This window comes from Spinacia oleracea, chromosome 3 (assembly GCF_020520425.1).
Source record: "Spinacia oleracea cultivar Varoflay chromosome 3, BTI_SOV_V1, whole genome shotgun sequence".
NCBI lineage: Eukaryota > Viridiplantae > Streptophyta > Magnoliopsida > Caryophyllales > Amaranthaceae > Spinacia > Spinacia oleracea.
Genome location: NC_079489.1, coordinates 13,958,729 through 13,980,804, shown reverse-complemented (window position 1 = coordinate 13,980,804; position 22,076 = coordinate 13,958,729). Strand labels below are relative to the sequence as shown.

The window sequence follows — 22,076 nt, the reverse complement described above, 5'->3', positions numbered from 1 at the left end:
TTAAACTCGATCGCGACTATAAGATGTCTAAAACAAACATAAGCTAGCAAATTGGAAAACTAATGTCCCCTAATTTAAACAAAAATACTTTGACATTAATTAAAAACCTACATGTAAGACATATATGAATTTGAATGCGAATCAAATTTTGAAATGAGGGAGGGCAGAGGTTCCATCATGTCCCTTATTTATGAAGTAAGAAATATACTCTTTCACTGTAATCTCGCGATACTTGGGAGGATTTGAATCACAAAGTAATTCTTTTATGGGTGCGAACCTTCTAGGTGTCTCCTGAAAATAGGTGCTAAAAAAGGATGCTACTGATATTCTTGGTCCTTTGCAGTTAGCTAGTGCTCTGTGTTCCACGCTTTTGAATAAGTCGTTTGTTACCAACTGAAAAAACGTATACATAAATGATGTTAATTAATTGGATTATTCTTGTATGGATCTGGTCCATAATTTGTGGACCTAAAGCCAACAATTTATTCCATCACCCATTTTACATAATAGTCATCTTTATTGTTCACATTTTTAATATAATAAATTAAGCACCAATTTTCGTATAAGTAACCCCATGTTTTTAAAAGAGATTCCTAACTTAAAATCACATTATTCAAACACAACATGTAATAACAACATAAATTTGATTGTTTACCAAAATAATTCTAACAAGCACGTCAAAATAAATTAGAATCAAGTTGTTTACCTTTTTTGGGCATGATCAAAAATAAATTTAGTACGTACCAGGTCCATTTAAGAATTAGTGTAATTAGGTTGGGTAAAATTAGATGATTTAAAGTTGTAATAATATAATCCCTAACTGATGTACCTGGGTACAACCAATTCTGGTTGTACCACCCCCAAGAAACGACGCGTCTGTATTGTTTGTTCTTTCTTGTTGTATTGTTTGCTATTTCGTGTTGTTTTTTAAATTCATCATAATTTTTTTCATAATTGTTGTATTGTTTGTTCTTTTTTGTTACATTATTTGTTCTTTCTTGTTTATTTGTTTGTTCATAATAATCATCTGGTTAATGTTCATAATAAAATTAAGCTATTCATTTATATTTTATGTTTTTACAAGTGCCTGTAGTTGTTTGTTCTTTCTTTTTGCATTGTTTGTTCTTTCTTGTTGTACTTTTTGTTCTTTCGTGTTGTTTTTTTAAATTAGTCATAAAATTGTTCATAATTTTTGTATTGTTTGTTCTTTCTTCTAGAATTTTATGTGCTTTTTTATATTGTTTGTTATTTTTTGTTGAATTGTTTGTTTTTTTTTTGTTTATTTGTTTGTTCATAATAATCATCTGGTTAATGTTCATAATGAATTGCTCATATGTTTTGTTTTATTTGTTCATACATTTTGTATTCTTTGTTCCTTCTTGTTCTATTACTGAGCATTTTTTAAACCCTTATTCTCTCTTTTTAACCTATTTGTTTTCTTTGCATGCTCATCATTTTCAAATCAGTAAATGTTCATTTTAAGTTGTGATCATCATATCAAATTACTTACTATTTTCATTTTCAGCCTACAACAATGAGGAAATTGAAACCGTGAAAGTCAAATACTGTGTTAAAATTACACTTCATACACACATTCAAAATATAAGAAATCGAGACTACATCAAAAGAAAGATTTAAGATTGAAGATATAGAAAAATAAGTGGATAATTTTTACCAATATCTTACGTAGGCAATGCCTAAAATGTTCAATTTGGTAAAATATGTTATTTAATTGACATGTTTTAATTGCTCAATATATGTAAATATAGGTTCAAAGTAGTAACATAGTAATAAATAACTAAGTTCATTTTAAAATTAGTAACTACTCATTTCACAATCAGTAGATAAATGTTCATTTCTAAATTGGTTGAATAAATGAGGATTGCCAAATAATTAGATAAACGTTCATATTCGAATGAGTAGATAAATGTTCATTTCCAAATAAATAAATATATGTTAATTTCCAAAGTAGAAAAATGTTTATTTCCGTAATAATAAATGTTCATTTCCAAATAAATAAATAGATGTTCATTTTCGAAACATTAAATATTTATTTTAAATGGGGGTATAACCAGCCGTGTACAGCCAAAAATTTATGAGGATCCCCTCATCATTTTTATCATTCCTTAAGTATTTAGATAATTAACACGGACCGAGCTATCCCGGTAGGGACTTTCATCTTACAAGCGTAAAAATATAGTTTGCACTATTGTGTTTTACTCCCTCATCTAAAATAAATTCTAATTAACCTCTTTTTTTTTCCAACTTTTTCATATAAATAATGTTATTTTAATGATGAAAATTAGTCCAATATGTGTGTTTTTCATTTAATTTCTTATTGCATCATATTTCTATACTTATATAATATTCATTAACACCTAATTATATCACTACTTTATGAGAAGAAACTTATTACCTATGCTTCAATGTATATGATATTTACATTTTCTATTTTTTTTTCATACTGTTCTTTACATTGTATTTTATACTATTTATGGACATGAAAATTAACTATGTTACGCATCTCACCTTATAATATTTATCATTTTCCATTCAACTTCTCTTACTTTATTAATTTTTTTCTTTACACGTACTCACCCACCTGTTTACACATTTCTCTTAGTTTATCCATATTTAATTATAGTCATCCACTTTTAAAACATTTTTCCTCTTTTGCCTTAATATTTGTACAATTAGTAATTGTGAAGATAATTTTAAAACGAATGTAGTATAAAACAAAGGAGTATGAAACAATAATAAATAATGAAAGGAAAACTTTCGAAGCATAAAAGTTCCAACATAAACACGACTTACTCTCTCAAAGTACGAAAAAATTAAATAAAAACCTAAGTCAGATTCATTCACCTGTAAAAGATCCCCAATATTTATTACTAAAGCTCCAGGAGTAGGAGGAACATCAACCCATTCATTCTGATGAAGAATTTGGAGACCACCAATTTGGTCTTGCAACAAAATAGTTAAGAATGCATTATCAGCATGTTTTGAGATACCCATGGTCAATTCAGGCTGTGGACAAGCTGGATAATAATGACCTGAAACGTTAAGTCCTTCAGCACAACCCATATCATTTAAATGGTTTTTCTGTAACCCAAGTGCCTCTGATAACAGCTCAAACAACATTTTCACAAGCTTCATTACTTGACTTGAATACTCTATTAGTATCTTCCTACAATTTCATAGTAATCCAATATTAATTGTTACGTTTAGTAAAATATTATTGAATGCACTATTTAATTTACTAAAAAAAACTATATTATATAATAGCACGCAAGTTGCAAAGACTAAAATAATGCATAATAATAAAGGGTATTTTTTTCAAATTCATCTTGTACCTTTATTTCTTGGTAAATTTGTCAAAAACTACCTTATAAAATATGATTTTTGCGAAAAACTACCTTATAAAAAAAATGTTGTAATAAACTACCTTATAAAAATTTTATGTTGTAAGATACTACCTTTGGCCATATTATGAGCATTAATTCAAAATTACGACGTTGACTTTACTAGGTGCATATTACGCGACATCTAACGGGAAAGACGTAATTAAATGGCACGTGACATATATATGGTAAAGTCAATCCCGAAATTTCAATCAAACGTTCGTAATTTGGGAAAAGATAGTATCTTACAACATAAATTTTTTATAAGGTAGTTTATTACAACATTTTTTTATAAGGTAGTTTTTCGCAAAAATCATATTTTATAAGGTAGTTTTTGAAAAATTTGCCTTATTTCTTTAGTAATTAGAAAATGAAACAATTTGAAAACTTATTATCATGCATGAAAGGAGTTAAGAGGATGTGAAAAAACAAAAGAGAATGACAAACCTGCAAGGGGGAGGTAATTCATCAGGATGAGGAGGATGAGGAGCCATCCTACAACCAAAAGAGTCTCTCCAATTAGCTGCAGGTCCAGTATAGAGATCAACATTGCTAAGATAAGTGAATCTCTTATTTGCAAAATCTCTTGAATAATAATATTTCTTCACCTCATCACCTTGCTCAAAAAAATCTCTTACTCCTTGCAACATCTCCTCCAAAACCCTGTCTGAAATCTCATGATTCACCACTTGGAAAAATCCCCATGTCTTTGATGCCTCTAGAATCTCCTCAATTGCTTTCTTCCTGAGCTCTGAATCATTTTCACTAGCTGAAAGATCTATGATTGGAAAACGAAACCTAGAAGCAACATCATTAGTAGTGTTTGTTTTTGGAGGTTGAGCTCGTTTAGAAATTGGGTGGATGAAGATGGAGGGAATGGTTGTAACACCAGCATCAACAATTCCCTTAACTCCTAACTTTGTTTCATCAAAGGCTCTTAATTCTACTTCTCTATCACTACTCTTATTGGACATCTTTATTAATTTATTGGGTGATAATAGTCAGAGAACCGAGTAATGAAAGGTCTATATAAACTGAGATTTGTTTGGCTAAGAATTTTTTTTATATAGAAGAGAGGGGGTAAGTAGGAGGGGGTAAGAGGGAAACATAAGAAGCGAGAGGGAAAAAAAAAGTTTGCAAAACTGTTGGAAATAACTACATGTAACTTTTTTCCTTATAAGGATTTTATATAACTTTTTATTTTTTGATATACCTTAAATGAAATTTTTTCACATGAAATAAAATTTATAATTTCTTACCTTTTTAAACTGATATATTTCCCTCTCAAACAGAAATGAAAAATATAATAAAAAGTTAAAATAAAATATATAATTTCTTTCCTTTTAAAACCGATATATTTCCTTCTTAAACATAAATGAAAAATATAATAAAAATAAAAATGTATTTTTTTAGTAATAAAGTACTTGTTATAAATAGAGAGAAAGAGAGGAGAAATTGGGAGAGAACAATGGTATGTTTTATTCCATGAACAATAGGGTATATATACATACAATATAATAGGGTTTTCTTGGAGAACAATAAACCCTAGATCTAGAATATTCCAGACAGATATTATGCGTATAATGGACATCCACATAATATTTTCATAACACTCCCCCTTGGATGTCCATTAATGAAGATTATGCTTCGTTAGAACCTTAATAGGAAAACCCTGTGGGTAAAAACCTAGTGAAGGAAAAAGAGTACATCATTCTTCGTAATCCGTTTGAGATGTTGCCTCGTTAAAAACCTTACCAGGAAAACCCAGTGGGACAAAACCTTGGTTAAGGGAAAAAGAGCGCAATGCGTATTTCTCCCCCTGATGAATACAATATTTGAGATCTTTAAGTGCAATCAATCCAATATTGTTGAGTAGCTTTTCAAATGCAGCATCATGGAGTTCCTTGAAACTCGATTCTCCATAGTTTTAACTTGAATCTTCAATTCTCTACTTGAACATATGAAGTGAATATCTTTATCACTAAAGTTTTGAAAATAATACCTCCAAGATCTTGTGCTTTTCTCTATCTCATTCAATACGTTTGTTTTCGAGTTTCCCGATGCATAATATAATACTACTTTAGCTTCACCTGAGATAAATACATTTTCTTAAACATGATATTGCAAAACTTATCCATACATGTTGAACATATATACCTTCTTCTGGAGGTCATAAGTGGTAGTTTTCGATCAATAATGATTAAACTTTCTTTGGTCATATACTTTCATGGCAATACAGGATAAATAACAATATCATTGTCCAACTTGGAGGTGTAATATATCTAATAATCTTCTTTATGGTTCTTCTGGACCATAAAATAATATCAATTGGAAGGACAATACATACATTTTCTTAAATTTTAAGATGATTCATAGTTGTACAATAATTCTTTCATGAATAAATTAATATGTGTATTTCATAACTTTCAAGTACTCAAACTACTGGTTGAGACGACATTTCAAAACACTCTTTTAGAGTTTTGATAATATCTTATCAATGTTGTATATTCATGTGCAAAACTTAAAAGGCTAGATGTTTAAGAACATCATGTATAGTTCTCCAGGAACTCTTCTTATTTGCATGATTCATAACATGCTGTTAAATTAACATTATATATAAGATTGGAGTAAGAATCTCCTCTTATAATTTTTCATAAAATTGCAAATCCGTCTTACCATTCTTTGGATGCATATTCATGTACGACATCATAATGTTTTGAAACATGTAATACAAAATTATAACTGGATAATTCTACATCATACCATGATAAAACATAAAACAAACTAAATGTATGATGAATGATGCATGATACATTTACCTATTAACTACACATGTATATGAATGTAAGAATCAAATGCAAAACACTATACAATGTGGATATTTCAAATCCATAACTTGTTGGACTTCAAGCCCATGAGCTCATTTGATCATTATAGTTATGTCTACATCGAAACAGACATAGATTTACGATCCCCTATTCAAAATCCATTATTTCTCGCATATGCATTATATTTCGGTTCCATTTTCTACCGGTATCATCAAAATTCTTCAACATATATTTTGCATGCTATTCATCAATGATATCTGAATACTTATTCAATAGGTACCATTAATTTTTCTCACGAGCCATCTATTATTATTCAGATATCTATACCACTTCAAAGGTATTTCATACACTATATAATTAATAGTGTTTTCTTTATTTTCAAAAATATCATCAACTGCATTATCTTGCCATCATTTTCATATAATCACTATGTTGGAACCGTATTTATAATCTATACTTCAGTTGTAGATATTTAAATAAATATTGGCAAGATATATATTTCTCAACACTTACTATATGTAACATCGACCACTATGACTATCATACACCTTTATGCCTATGAACATGTAACAATTTAATACAATCAAGTCATAGATATTTATGTCCAAACATATTTCGAGGACATAAAGCTGGCATGTACACTTACTCATATGGGGATCAATTTATTATCTTTCAATTTTGCCAACTTATTCTTGCTCGTCTCCCCCTAAGTTGGCAAAATATTTTCAATATGTTATGGGGCATAAAAAATTTCACCAACTAAATAATACACTTTTCAACGCGTATTTTGATAAATATTACATACTTTTTTTCTCTTCTAGAGATCAACATTGATTATGGGGAGTAGATATGATATGTAGTTATTTTCTTCATATTTCTCTTTTCGTGCTGACGTATGTACCCCGATCAAGAGATTTATGATGCTTATTTATGATACTTAAATCAATCACAAAATACTTGTAAACTTATTGGTGATCTTCAAGTCACCTACTATCATTCTGGTGAACTTCAGGTCACGTACTATCATGGTGAACTTCAAATCACCTATCATTATACAATTTTTCAAAATCATTAATATCTCTTGTATTTATTTTCTCAATCGATTCATTATAACTATTCGATTGAAATAATTCAACCTCATCATTTTGTCCTGCCTTTGATTATAGACAACATATGAGGGAGTGTCAACACATAAAATTTTATTTGATAAGAATTTTTGAATTCTCATAACGGGTGTTCTTAAACCCGGATGGCCTGGATTATCACATCATGTGTATATAATATCATATAAAATATTTCATTCAATAACTGCTGGTTATCTTCTCAGAGTGATCACTGTAATTATAGAATACTATATTTTGAACATATTGTGATGTGATATAACGACACAAACTGGTGTCTCAATTATAACGGCAAGACAATCTAAACAAAACTTATGGAAGATAGCTTATACTCTTCAAGAGTATCCATTACAACTTTGGTACATATCACAAAAGTATACATCTTCAGAATGTAGTATATTACTCATGCTCATAGAGCGAGCCAATAAGACATGATCAAATATTTGTACCAAGTTTAACACATAGTATTACAATCCTGATCATATACTACTAATTTTATTATGTTGAGAGCTATTTCCCACTAATCCTTGCATGCATTCATGTATAAATTTGGTTTGGAGAGCGCTACAATATTTACTAGACATATATTTTCATACACTATGTTTATCTACAATTTATTCCCTTTTGATGGGTGCTAATAAAGCTCAACAAGATTCTTTGGTGTAATGGGCCAAACATTTGTTCATTTTTCCTCTGCAACCAACCAAAAATATAAAATTTGTATTTTCTCATCATTAACTTTAACATGCTTTTCATCATTTACAATCTCACTTCTGATGTGTATATGTGTATTTTGAAATTACATTTGTACTCATTTATTCACCCATGATTATACTATATTTTACTTTCACATCCTCGATCATGACTATTGACATTATCTTCACTATCTTTAGTCATGCAATTTCTCATTCACTTTTGGGAATGGTTTACCAAATTGAACGTGATCATAATACTTTTCTTCAGGATTTCGTTATTGCCTCATCCACCCAAAAGACAATATATAACTATTTAAAAATACTCTTAAATCTCTCTCAAAAATATCGTGTCTGCAGGACCACACTAGTTTCATGAAAGAAATGTAGGGTATCTTGACAACAAGATTTAGAAACTATTATAGTTTTGTAGGTCATATTTTCTTGTACTTCTCCAAAAGGTCTGCGGGCCTATAATGGTCAAAAGTCTAAACTTAAGTCGTGAAGCTATTTTGACTTGTAAACAACAGTCAAGGGTATATTCGCATTTCAACATATAACATCCTTAATAAATAATTTTCTTCAGGGAAGAGCAAGACCACATATTTAAGTTCTTCAATATTATCTAGTAAATTCTATTATAAATTCTACTTGTTTTAGTAGACCAATACCTTTTTTTTTTCTCCATAGCGGTAACATACATTGGTCAAGTATCATTTTTATCTTGTTCTTGTTTGTTGACATCTTTGTCCCACTTCTGGTGGGAATATGAGTTATTGAGAGAACCATCTCGGCCTCAAACTCGACCATATTCTATCCACGCCCACGTCCATATATGACTACGTCCTCAACCACTTTTGTTGTGTGGTATTTTCTTTCCCATTATGGGATGTCCTTAAGGGAATGTAGCAGGACCAGTTGGACGTGAATCTTAATTTTTAATCAATAGCTCGTTAATATATTTTATTTTTTTCAGCCACAAGGAGACAAGATATAAGTTCAAAATATTTCTTAATATCTTTTCACTATATTGTGTCTGCAGGACAACTTATTTGAGTGAAAGTTGCAATTCCTCCATCATTTTTGCATCAATGACTTTCTCTCCACATAAATTCAAATGTGAAGTAAGTCTGAACATAACTAAGTTATATTCAGTTACAGACTTAAAGTCTTGTAGTCTTAAATTTAATCAGTCATATCAAACTTTAGGTAATGTTACAGTTTTCTGGTGGTCATACCTCTCCTTTAGATTATTACAAAGGATTTGTGGATGTTTTACAGTAAAATACTCAACTTTAAGACCCTAGTGTCTTTTGTATCTAGCTGAATTTAATTATCTACCACCAAGACAAATAGTTTTAATATCAAGAGCCGCAAATTCAAGTTTTCTAAGATTCGACATACCTCAATATACAAAATATTGAAAATTAGGGAACATTTACAACAATAAACTAATTAAAAAAAAATTATGTTTAACCAAATCATGCGATATACCGTATAATACTTGACTAGTTAAAACAAAACAAAAGCAATGTAAATACAAATAATTAATTTATATGTTTCTTAATTAATCATACGTGTGCTGAAATAATTTGCACGAACTGACATACGAATAATTAGCACGAATAATGCGACAAAAATAATACAATTGCAGTAATATTATATTGAGTCCCTCAACCAAATTCACAATTAGAGGATCACAATGACTCTAGTCATCTCACTTTATCCAATTTAATAGTATTAGTCATGTATAGTGCGGCATAATCCATAAACTTTGGAAGAAAAATTGGAACAAAGATAAACAAAGTAACGTGCATTAATCAAACAAAAATCTTTAAACTTTTGCCATGAGATAAATAATACGGAGTAACATAATCCTTACCTATATAAAAAAGCCGATCAAGGCTGAAAGTTTCGCGTAATTTTATCTTCCAATTTTACCCCTCCTCATAACAATTTATTACAGGTTTAATTACCTATTTATTTTCCATCGCGTTCTCTGCGATAACTATTCGGCGAGTCGGCGTCAACTTCACTAACTTCCCTTTTCTCTCTCCTCCGTTGAAACTACTTCGTTAATCTTTTCTGATTCAGGTTCGTTTTTTTAATTTCTGTAATTCAAATTTTTTAAGTTACATTATAGTTTGGTTTAATTGAAATTATCGAATTTGACATGCTTTTCAGATCTAAGGTTAGGTTTTTGATATGGTTTTGGTACTTTAATTTGTGTTTGATGATTTTGATTTAGTAATTTGATTTTCGGTGATTCATTTCCCCAATATTCTTCAATATCAATATAGACATACGGTGTATAGCAGAGGAAGGAAAGGACTCGGTGGAGCTCTAGCAATTTCAGTAATTACTATAGATGGATGCATGGGGTGTTGTTCTTCAATTGAGATGATTCAATTTTTTTTTTTCTGATGGTGGAAATGTTGATGTTGTGTCTGTTCAAGATGGAGTAATAACCCTTGAACTTCTTTCCTCTTCTCTTCTATTCTTTTTCAATTGAAATACTTTTTTTTTTTTTTTGCATATTTGGTGTTTGATTGTCATTTTTTTTGTTTAATCCCATTTGATAAGTTGTTGATCATCATTGATTTAATTGCCTTTTGGTTTTAGAAGTTTTCATATATATGGGTGAGCAAAGATGTAGTCAATGATCATGATTATCTGTTTGATGTTGTTAGTTTATCCAAGTTCATTGATTTGGGGTTATGGTTTTAGGTTTTTGTTGACTAAACTTGCCTATTCAAGGTTCATTTAGGTTTATGTGTGTGAAATCTGTCGGCTATTTGAAAGCATTCCGTAGTTTGCAGTCAATGTGATAGACTTGTTTTTGGCTGCCTATTTCATGAAATGGTGTGTGACCTTGGCGATTTGAGGTATTAGGTCCATTGTTTGCATTAATAACAGAAATGGGAGCATATCACTTTCAAATTCATCAGGAAGCTTTTCAATGACGTCCTCTTGATCCATAGGTTTGCCAAGGATAGAAATTATGTTTGTCTGTCAACTTTGCTGCTATCTTGCTTTTAATGCTTCTCTGTTCAAATATACTGGCTTGCGAAATCAATTAACATATTTGTGAATCTCTATTACATAAGACAAGCAAGCGCTTGTTTAGAAGGATTCCCGGATGATGGATAGCATGAGATAGTGACAATCTGGTGCTCTTACGCATAAGAAAAGTACATCTACCAAGTTTCCAACTGTCAATTTTATCTTCCCAAAATGTTAAGATAGATGCATAGTTTGCAAGTACCGGTTGGTGATAAAAGATAGAACTCATAGGCACCTACAAGTGTGTTATTTTTTATTATGGAATTTTACGAGTATATACTTCCTTCTTTGTGCAGTGGGTAGATCCAAGGTTGTTTGGTACTTTTGGAGACAAAATAAGGAATAGGTACATACTCACCAAACAATTTGGTTCATATTAATTCATAGCACGTCCTATGAGAAGTTTGAAGAACCCAGATGCAGAATTTGCTTATAGATCCTGTAGAGGCTGTAAATCCTAAACTTGTTTATGAAACAAGTGAAGATGATTAGACATTTCTATGCAAGCTGGGTTATACCAAAGAGCAAATCAGTCTAATACCAGGCAATAAGAGTTCTCCTGTCCGAAAAAGAGTTTATCACCAAACAACGTTAACTATGACTAATGTAGGGGTTGCTAATTCCACATACATAGAAAAAGTCGAATCAGGTGAAAAAATAAAGGTGGCGGTGATCCTAAAACACTTTCGTTTACATCATTGAAGAACAAAAGTACTTTGATGTGAGTGTTACTTAGCAAGTAGGTATCAGGTCTCTGCATCACTGGTTTGGTCTGATGGAAGTTATTTTATTCGGAGTCCTGTTATTGTATGCAATACGTAGCTTAATATGTTGATATAAGGAATACTACTATATTATGTGATTTATAATTCTTTTGTTCCCAAGTAATAATATGAACATTACCATGTATCAAGTATTCTATAATTACAACTATATAGAAGACACGTGCAAAGCACGTGCCCTTTACTAGTCATAAACAAAAGTATGTGGTGAGGAACAGAGACAAACATGCGGCAAATTAGTTGTGCATCTACTCAATTGCGGTAAACGGAAAACATAACTGCATGAGTCTCCAACTCATCTTGCGGAAAATTAATTAAAACACTTAAAACACAATTAAAAGTTCTTGTTGTTCCTTAATTAATCAAATCCAGCAAATAAAAATAGTCGTCAATTTGATAACAAGAAAAGTGATAATACTTACCTCAATGGTAGATGATTTTTTATTTCTAGTTAGCTCAGTCACCTAGGGTTTGGTGCTGATAACGTGTTATAAATAGAGAGAAAGAGAGGAGAAATTGGGAGAGAATAATGGTATGTTTTATTCCATGAACAATAGGGTATATATACATACAATATAATAGGGTTTTTTTTGGAGAACAATAAACCTTAGATCTAGAATATTCCAGAAAGATATTATGGGTATAATGGGCATCCACATAATATTTCATAACCGTACTATATTTAATTTATTTGATTTTAAACCAATTTCTTTCATTTTAAACCAATTTATTACCTTTTTAAAACCACACTGAAAATTAAAATAAAGTGAACGTGTATTGCATGTACAAGGGCAATGGGAACTTTTAGTATTAAAATTTTATCACTTTTACAACCTTACAAATAACTCGATTTCTTTTTGACCACCTATTAAAAATAAAAATTGTATTTTAAATTCTTAAAAAACATATTAAAACTTTTATTTTTCTACCATTAAACAGATTACGTCAAAATTCCGTTAGTCTGACCCATATCTTCATTTATGTTCCTAAATTTCCATGACTTTCCTTCTTTTCCTCCCTCTTTCTTTCCCTTCATTTAATCTTAACTAGTCTTATATGCACGCTATGTGTGCGAGATAGTTTTGGATCCTTTAGAGTTCTAAAATAAATCTACAAGGTAGAATTTGAACATCTCAACCATTGAATGAAAAATCAATGGTTCATATATTATCTTTCCAAAATTTCTCTTATTTTTTCTCATCAATATGAGCCATTGGTTTTAAAATGTATGCTTTAAATACAACTCTACCTTGTAGAGTTTTATTAAAATTCTAGAGGATCCGGACTGGTGCGAGATTATATAAAAACTAAAAATTGTATTTTTAACAACTAATCACAATAAATAATATGTTAGAAAAATGGTGTGCTTCGTAGCAAATACTGTAATGGGCGTGTGAGGTAGATATGTTCGTTGATCGAGCGAATACTTCGAATGCTTTGAGGGGCGTGCTGAACAGTGTAGACATCCTCAAGAAAGGAGTGAGCTCAGCTGTGGGTAACGGTAAAAAGACTCGATTTTGGCTGCATCGTTGGGCAACAAATGAGCCTTTGATCTCCTTAGCCGACCCACCCCCTGACATGGCTATCCGAGATGCTACGGTTCAGGAGATGTGGGACGTTAATAATGGCTGGAAGTATGAACGGTTTGCGGATGGTCTGTCTGTTGATGTGTTGGGCGTAATAGCTTCACACGAGCTAGTTGAAGACGATGAGCTAGTTGAAGACGATGAGGTAGTCGATGAGGTTTACTGGAACGGGTCGACAAATGGAGGTTTTACCATTCAATCAGCTATGCAACTCTTACGTGATAACAATAGTCCGAGTATCCAACAAGTGAGGGTTCGTATGTTTTTATGGCTTGTAATTCAAGACAGACTAATGACTAACGCAAATAGGTTTGTCCGGAAAATAGCCAACGATCCCAGGTGCAAAGTGTGTGGGGAAGTTGAAGACTCTGAACATATTGTTAGGAGATGCCCGATGGCTCGCATGGTGTGGCGAAAGTTAGGGTGGAATGATGCTAGGATTGAATCGGTAACCCCTTTTCCGGATTGGCTACTCGCGAACATAGACAGTGAGGGAGAGAGGTCGAATGAGGACAGTGCCATAGTCTTTGCTACAACTCTTTGGTGGATATGGCGTTGGAGGAACAAAATGTGTTTCGAAAGAGATGCGAACATACCATTAGACAAGGCTGCATTCATTTATGCGAGGGTGGGAGAGATTATTAGAGCTCGGGCCAGGAGTGTGCTATGTGGGAGCAACAGAAAGAGAGGCAGGGAGGAAGTGTTTGTAAGGTGGATGCACCCTCAGCTCGCGAGGGGTGGGTCAAACTAAACACGGATGGGGCCGCAAAAGGGAACCCGGGGGGAGATTCATGTGACCTTCGCGATCAACTGTGGGAGTTGTTCGTGCACCAAAGCTGAGTTGTTAGGGGTCTTGCGCGGGCTGGCCGTTGCACCAAAGCTGAGTTGAATGGGGGCCATCGCAAAGTGCAATTGTCGGTGGACTCGGAGGTGGTCGTTCGTTTGTTGGTGGAGCGCATCCCAAAAAACTCTCCATACATACACATCATTAGAAAATGTAGATCTCTTATCCGAAGACAGGAATGGGAGGTTACTATAAGTCATTGCTATAGAGAAGCCAACCGAGCGGTGGATTGGTTGGCAAACTTTGGAGTGGACATGACTCCGAAGGTGGTGATCTTTGAGGCGGTCCCGGTGGGCCTTCATGCTGTTTTATTGGAGGACTTGAGCGGAGTAACCCGGGCTAGGTTGGTTCCGGTTCATAGGGACTAAGTCTTGCTGCGGTAGTCGGCTAGTAGTGTAGCTTGTTTTTTGCTTCTTTTTGTTGCTTTCATTTTGACTTAGTTCGTTTTATTTTCCTGTGTGTTTTGTTTATTTGTTAGGGGTCCTCCCCTCTCTTTCACCAAAAAAAAAAAAGAAAAGAAAAATTGTTCAAAAAGTTCATATGAATAAAAATTAGATGTAATAATCTCTAGGTAAGAAAAACATTTACATAGTCAAACAATGTAATACACGTATTATATGACGAAAATTCTAAATTGTAGTACTAAAGTTAAGAAAAATTAGCATATAAATAATGTGTTTCACTTTTCTTTTTTTCACACAATGAACTTAGCTAATCACATGTTTTCTGCTCAATTGATTTGGAACACATAACTAACATTATAGGATTTACACTAACATTTTTATGAACTGAAATGTCAAAATTATTTCCAAATACGGAGTAACATTTTCGAAGAATCAAATATTCAAATCGGCCAATATTCAAATAAAGAGAAGTCCAATCTAAACAAAAAAAACACAACTTTAAGATTAGATAATTTTAACAAACAAAGGAAGCTTCAACATAGTCACCAGTACAGTAAAGCCCAGGCCGTTGAGTAAAACCTTGACGCTTGACAACTTCCTAGTCTTTGACACAATCTCATCGTTCTGAATATCTCCCTTAGAGTCCCTCAGTATCGACTGAATCGAGTTGCTGAAAGCTCGTATTTTGAAATCTGCAATTAGAGATTTAAAAATGTAAGAGATTATTTAATTAAAAGCATGAATTAAAATGTGAAATAATTATTTAAAATTCATAAAGGCGTGAAACTTACATACCTTATATTTTCAAATCTGCAAAATAAATTAACGAAATTATATAAGTTAGATCGATTTAATTTACATAGCAACAATCTTTAAAAAGAACATTTGTTTATGCATAAAAATTCACGAATTATTGTTATGCATACTATAATTCCATGTATTTTTATGCATAAACAGATTTTAATAGCCCTATCCTTGAAGTAGTTACATTAAAAGTTCATGAATTTGTTAAATGTTTAATTATTTAAGTTATGTTGTTGTTGGTTATGCATTAAACTTTACAAATCTCTATTAAAAGTGTGAATTTCTATTTTTATTTTCTTGCAAGAATTCGTGAGAAAAATATACTTTCTTGTATGGGAGCGACTTCAAGGATCGTGATGTGGCTCTTCTGAGAATCAAACTTTGCGAATGATTTTTCTTCTTCTGAGAATCAGTGCGGTAGAACGTTTTTTTCCGCTTCTGGTTTTTGGAGAATTTTTTTTTGCAAACTTTGGAGATTTTTTTAGACTGTTTTTGGTTTACTATGTAAATTTGTTTTAATTTGGAAATTAGAATAAGCTGTAATAATTTGTAATATTTCCTTTCCTAATGTTTATTTCATTTCCTGATTTAAATGCTCAATCAATCCTAATTTAGGTATTGCATTCAATTGTACAACTAATGGCCCCTACTCACCATTTTGGGTGTTTTATTATGGCAGTCAAATTAGGTTTGCAAGTTAGATTAAACAGTAAAACTGTGAAGTGTGTTTCTGTATATTACTTGGGGGACGTACACGAATAGTGATGTTACTAAAAAGCCCTCAGCGGTTGGCTTATATAATAGAGATACTTGAAAACTTAAAGTTACCGCAGAAAATATATTTTCAGAAAATATATTCTGATTTTCTCAATTTTTAGAAAACAATTTTCGTAATATTAGAAAACTATTCACGAAATTTCAGAAAACAATTCTTGCTATTACACACGTGGTATTACTTGTGGTCAGCAAACAACTGGGGCCCTCAATTTCGGTGGTTAGTTTAATTATGACCACTGAAGTATGATCGAGCTACGAAAATTCTAATCTAATATATCTAATATATAAATGAGGCATATTTGCTGAAATATTAGAGCGTCACCTAGGATTACTAATGATTTCTGTTGGAAATCCTAGTGAGACAACAAAAGAAAATGAGTGGGAAAATGTGGGAATATGAAAAGTCCCACATGGGAAAAACACAAACCATATTCAATGTTTATATTTGGGGGTTTGAGGGAAACATTTGTTTAAGAAAGCATGTGAGTGGCATGGGTGGTCACAACACACACGCGCGCGCGCGCGCCGGGCCGGGTCGGGCTCGGGCAAGGCCCTTGGTACTTGGGCCTTGGTACTTGGTACTTGGTACTTGGTACTTGGTACTTGGTACTTGGTACTTGGTACTTGGCGAATGCGGTTCGCGGGCGTGGGGTGGGTTTTGTGGGCCGGGTTATTCTTTTTGGTCAAGGGCGGTTTGATTAAGTCAGAAGACTTAATCAACCCACTAACTTTGGAAACTGCTCCATTAATCACGTCATTACTCCCCACTAGCCGTTTTATGACTGTTGCAGTTCCCCATTACTCCCGTAACTTCTCCACTAGCCGTTTTTTGCTGTTACAGCTTCCCAAAAGCCTCACTATAAATTCATCGTTCATTTCCACAAAAATATACAGAAACTTACAATCAATCTCTCTCACAAATTCCTCTCTTTCTGGGCAAATATTCTGGTCTCCAATCGGGGATTGTGAGTGCACATAATTCTCGGTGTCGTGTAAACCCTGGAGGGCAACCGCAAGCGTTCTACTGCATCGGAGGTAGCGCGGAATTGTCTTTTAGAGCAGTGGTCCGGCCACGGCACGACAATTGTTTCAGTTCGTATTACGCAATATCCAGTTAAGTCGTTCCAATTACTTATTTAGCTAACAATCTAAAAGACAATATTCTGTTATGGCTATGAATATGTCGAAATTTCTTATTCCTGATATGTCGAAATTGGAACCTCTTGATGGGAAAAACTATAAACGTTGGGCTGTTAGGATGAGATTTTATTTGGAGCAAATTGATGTTGCGTATGTTATTTCTGATGTTCTGAAACCTGTTAATGATGATGAATTGCATGATTTTGAGGTTAAGTTTGCTAAGGATGATAGAACCTGTAAGGGAATGCTGTTGCATCATATGTCGAATGTTTTGCTTGACATTTACATGGGCTATAATCATGCTAGGGATATTTGGGATGGTTTAGAGAAAAAGTATGGAACTGATGATGCCGGTACGAAACGTTATTGTGTTAGTAAATGGTTAGGTTTTCAAGTTGAAGATGATAAACCTATTATTGATCAGATTCATGCATATGAGAATATCTGTATTGCTATGGCTGCCGAGGGTTTGAGTATATGTGATATAACTCTTGCTATTGTTTTAATTGAGAAACTGCCACCCTCATGGAAAGACTTTAGAAACCAGTTAATGCATAAGAAGAAAGACCTTACCCTAGAGGAACTCGTAGGTCACCTAAAAATTGAGGAGGAGAACCGTATTAAGGATAAGGGTCAATTTGTATTTTCTGGGTCTGCTAAAGCTAATCTGGTTGAACCTAGGGGCAATTTCTATTCTGATAAGTTTAAGGGGAAGGGCAGTCAGTTCAAGCCTCAAGGGAAAATTCAGAAGTATAAGTTTAAGGGTAACTGTTTCGAATGTGGGAAGGCTGGTCACAAGTCCAGGGATTGCAGGGTCAAGAAGAAGCCAGATCAGAGTCAAGCTCACCTTGTTGAAGCAGTTGCTGATCCTAACAATTTTATTGCTGTTGTTTCAGAAGCTAATCTGGCAGGTGATGTTGCTGAGTGGATAGTTGATACAGGAGCAACCAGGCACAATTGCACCAACAAAGAAATGTTCACTTCCTACGAGAAGACTGATGGTGAAAATGTATTCATGGGTAACTCTGCTTCTGCAACTGTTCAAGGCAAAGGGAAGACCGTTCTCACTCTCACTTCTGGAAAAACACTCACTTTAACTAATGTTTTGCATGTCCCAGAAATGCGTAGGAATTTAATTTCCGGTAGTTTACTTATGAAAGCTGGTTTGAAGTTGTCCTTTGATTCTGATAGGCTAGTTATTACTCACAATGGGGAATTTGTGGGAAAGGGTTTTTGTAATGGGGGGTTGTTTACTCTTGATGTTTCCATTGAAATTATGAATAAGAAAGCTAGTACTTCTTCTGCTTATATTGCTGAGTCTATTGATTTATGGCATGCTAGATTGGGTCATGTTAATATTGCTTCAATTAAAAGACTCAAACAAATGAACATGATTCCAAGCTTTTCTAAAACTGATTTTGCAAAATGTGAAGTATGTGTTGAAGCAAAATTTGCAAAGAAACCCTTTAAATCAATAGATAGACAGACAGAAGTACTAGAACTTGTTCATAGTGACTTGGGGGATTTTAAAAACTATGAAAGCAGGGGCGGTAAAAGATACTACATTACTTTTGTTGATGACTGCTCTAGATTCACCATGGTTTATCTTCTCAGGTCTAAGGATGAGGCTGAGGAGATGTTCCTCAAGTACAAGGCTGAAGTTGAAAACCAGCTAGACAGGAAAATCAAGAGACTTAGGAGTGATAGGGGGGGTGAGTATGACCCTAACACTCTTAAGGCGTTTTGTGAACAGAATGGTATAGTTCACGAAACAACAGCTCCTTACACACCCGAACAAAACGGGATTGCTGAAAGGAAAAATAGAACTTTAAAAAATATGATGAATTCAATGCTTATTAGTTCTGGGCTTCCTGATAATATGTAGGGGGAAGCTATTCTTTCTGCTTGTCATGTTTTGAACAGGGTGCCCCACAAGAAGCTGGACAAGACCCCATATGAGCTATGGAAAGGTCGAGCACCAAGCCTGAAATACTTGAAAGTGTGGGGGTGCTTAGCAAAGGTTGCCTTACCTAGTTTCAAAAGAGACAAGATTGGTCCCAAAACGGTTGATTCTATCTTTATTGGTTATGCTTATCAAAGTTCTGCTTATCGTTTTTTAGTTAAAGGTGCTAACAACTCTTATGCAAGTGGTAACATTATTGAAGCAAGAGATGCTGAGTCTTTTGAAAACACTTTTCCTTTAAAGATCTCTTGCATTAGTAATGATGTACCATCCTCTAGCACCTCTAATGCTTTACCCATTGCTCCTTGTTCCACTACTAATAATGAGTCTGATTTAGAACCAAGGAGAAGCAAAAGGGCAAGAAAGGAAACAAGTTATGGTGATGATTTTGTTACTGCTTTCCTAACTGAACCTTTCTTGATTACTGATGATTTTGTGTATGTATTTATCCTAGAAGACGACCCTAGAACCTATGAAGAGGCAATGAGGTCGGTTGATGCAGTTTTCTGGAAAGAGGCCATTGATAGCGAACTTCAGTCAATCCTAAGTAATAATACTTGGGAATTGGTTGATCTGCCTAGAGGTTGTAAACCCATCACCTGTAAGTGGATTTTTAGGAAAAAGTTGAAATCATGTGGGTCCATTGATAAATATAAGGCCAGGATTGTGGTAAGGGGTTTTACTCAAAAACATGGCATTGATTATTTTGATACATACTCTCCTGTAACTAAGATTGCAACCATTAGAACCTTAATTGCTCTTGCATGCATTCATGATCTTGTTGTGCATCAAATGGATGTGAAAACTGCATTTTTAAATGGTGATTTAGATGAAGAGATTTATATGGTTCAACCTGAAGGTTTTGTTGTTCCAGGTCAAGAAAACAAAGTTTGTAAACTGGTCAAGTCATTGTATGGGCTTAAGCAAGCGCCTAAGCAATGGCATGACAAGTTTGACAAGACGATGACTAGTAATGGCTATCATGTAAATGAAGGTGATTCTTGCGTTTATTATAAACATGATTCTTCTGGTTGTGTGATTATTTGTCTTTATGTGGATGACATGCTAATTTTTGGCACTGATTTGGATCGAGTGAATGAAACAAAAGAATTCTTGAGTTCAAAATTTGAAATGAAAGATATGGGTGAGGCAGATGTGATTTTGGGAGTGAAAATTATTAGAACTCCAAATGGCATTTGTCTCAGCCAAGCTCACTATGTTGAAAAGCTTCTTAAAAAGTTTGATTCATTTTATGTCGATCCAATCAAGACCCCTTATGATATAAGCATTCATTTAAAGAAAAACAAAGGTGATCCTGTTTGTCAATCTGAGTATGCTAAAATTATTGGTAGTGTTATGTTTCTCATGAACTATACTAGACCTGACATTGCCTATTCTGTAAGTAGATTGAGCAGGTACACCCATAACCCAAGCAATGAGCATTGGGGTGCGTTAAGGCGATTGCTTAGGTACCTAAGGGGTACCATGGATTGGGGATTGCATTACTCCAAATTTCCAGGAGCATTGGAGGGTTATTCGGGCGAGGGGCCGTGGGCCTTGGGCCTTGGGCCTTGGTACTTGGTACTTGGCGAATGCGGTTCGCGGGCGTGGGGTGGGTTTTGTGGGCCGGGTTATTCTTTTTGGTCAAGGGCGGTTTGATTAAGTCAGAAGACTTAATCAACCCACTAACTTTGGAAACTGCTCCATTAATCACGTCTTTACTCCCCACTAGCCGTTTTATGACTGTTGCAGTTCCCCATTACTCCCGTAACTTCTCCACTAGCCGTTTTTTGCTGTTACAGCTTCCCAAAAGCCTCACTATAAATTCATCGTTCATTTCCACAAAAATATACAGAAACTTACAATCAATCTCTCTCACAAATTCCTCTCTTTCTGGGCAAATATTTTGGTCTCCAATCGGGGATTGTGAGTGCACATAATTCTCGGTGTCGTGTAAACCCTGGAGGGCAACCGCAAGCGTTCTACTGCATCGGAGGTAGCGCGGAATTGTCTTTTAGAGCAGTGGTCCGGCCACGGCACGACAATTGTTTCAGTTCGTATTACGCAATATCCAGTTAAGTCGTTCCAATTACTTATTTAGCTAACAATTTCGACCAATGAAAAATAAAAATAAGATTTCTAATTTATTTTTGAATTAAAAAAATCGATTTCCACGTATATAATTAATTAGGTGCCACGTAGATTAGGAATTAACTTTGTTAAGATAGAATTAATTAGAATTCTAATATACTACAACTGCTATCCTTCCCTTAAAAAAAAAAAAAGCTACTAGTATCCTAATTAATTAGTTGAGGTTAGAGGATTAGTACGTTAGTTTATAGAATTGTGTTAAGACTTAGGAGTACATATATAATTGTAGTACATATTTGCCGTTCATATATGAGAATAGATATAATTTGATTTATATTTGATAAACTTCTTTTTATACTACATAGTATAGTACTATATATAATTGTATTACCCCTAACTCCCTAAGACTCATTATTCACACAAAAAAATAATAAAAGAACCCAGTATATAATTAGGAATATAAACCCTAAATTAACAAACTTTATTTTACATAAATAAGAACATTTATTTTGAGGGAGAATTTAGCTAAATTAATCATGATCGACATTGAGAAGATGATTGCGACGGTAGTGGATGAAAT

The 22,076-nt window shown here is 33.5% G+C and overlaps 1 protein-coding gene across 1 annotated transcript; it reads right to left on the bottom strand.

Moving 5' to 3' along the window:
- Positions 1 to 141: 141 nt before the first annotated feature.
- Positions 142 to 4,375, bottom strand: LOC110801450 (1-aminocyclopropane-1-carboxylate oxidase homolog 1-like). The gene is made up of 3 exons (XM_022006814.2): positions 3,849 to 4,375; positions 2,866 to 3,187; positions 142 to 393 (listed from the first exon to the last, which is right to left on the bottom strand). Exons 1-3 carry the CDS (start codon positions 4,373 to 4,375, stop codon positions 142 to 144), a joined length of 1,101 nt encoding a protein of 366 aa, XP_021862506.2.
- Positions 4,376 to 22,076: the final 17,701 nt, after the last annotated feature.

What these genes read in the sequence shown, in the direction of transcription:
- LOC110801450 (XM_022006814.2), bottom strand. Translation starts at nt 4,375, where the DNA reads ATGTCCAATAAGAGTAGTGATAGAGAAGTAGAATTAAGAGCCTTTGAT. An exon ending in GAATTACCTCCCCCTTGCAG is followed by an intron (nt 3,188 to 3,848) that starts GTTTGTCATTCT and finishes ATGAAATTGTAG; the next exon opens with GAAGATACTAATAGAGTATT. An exon ending in ATATTGGGGATCTTTTACAG is followed by an intron (nt 394 to 2,865) that starts GTGAATGAATCT and finishes ACGTTTTTTCAG; the next exon opens with TTGGTAACAAACGACTTATT.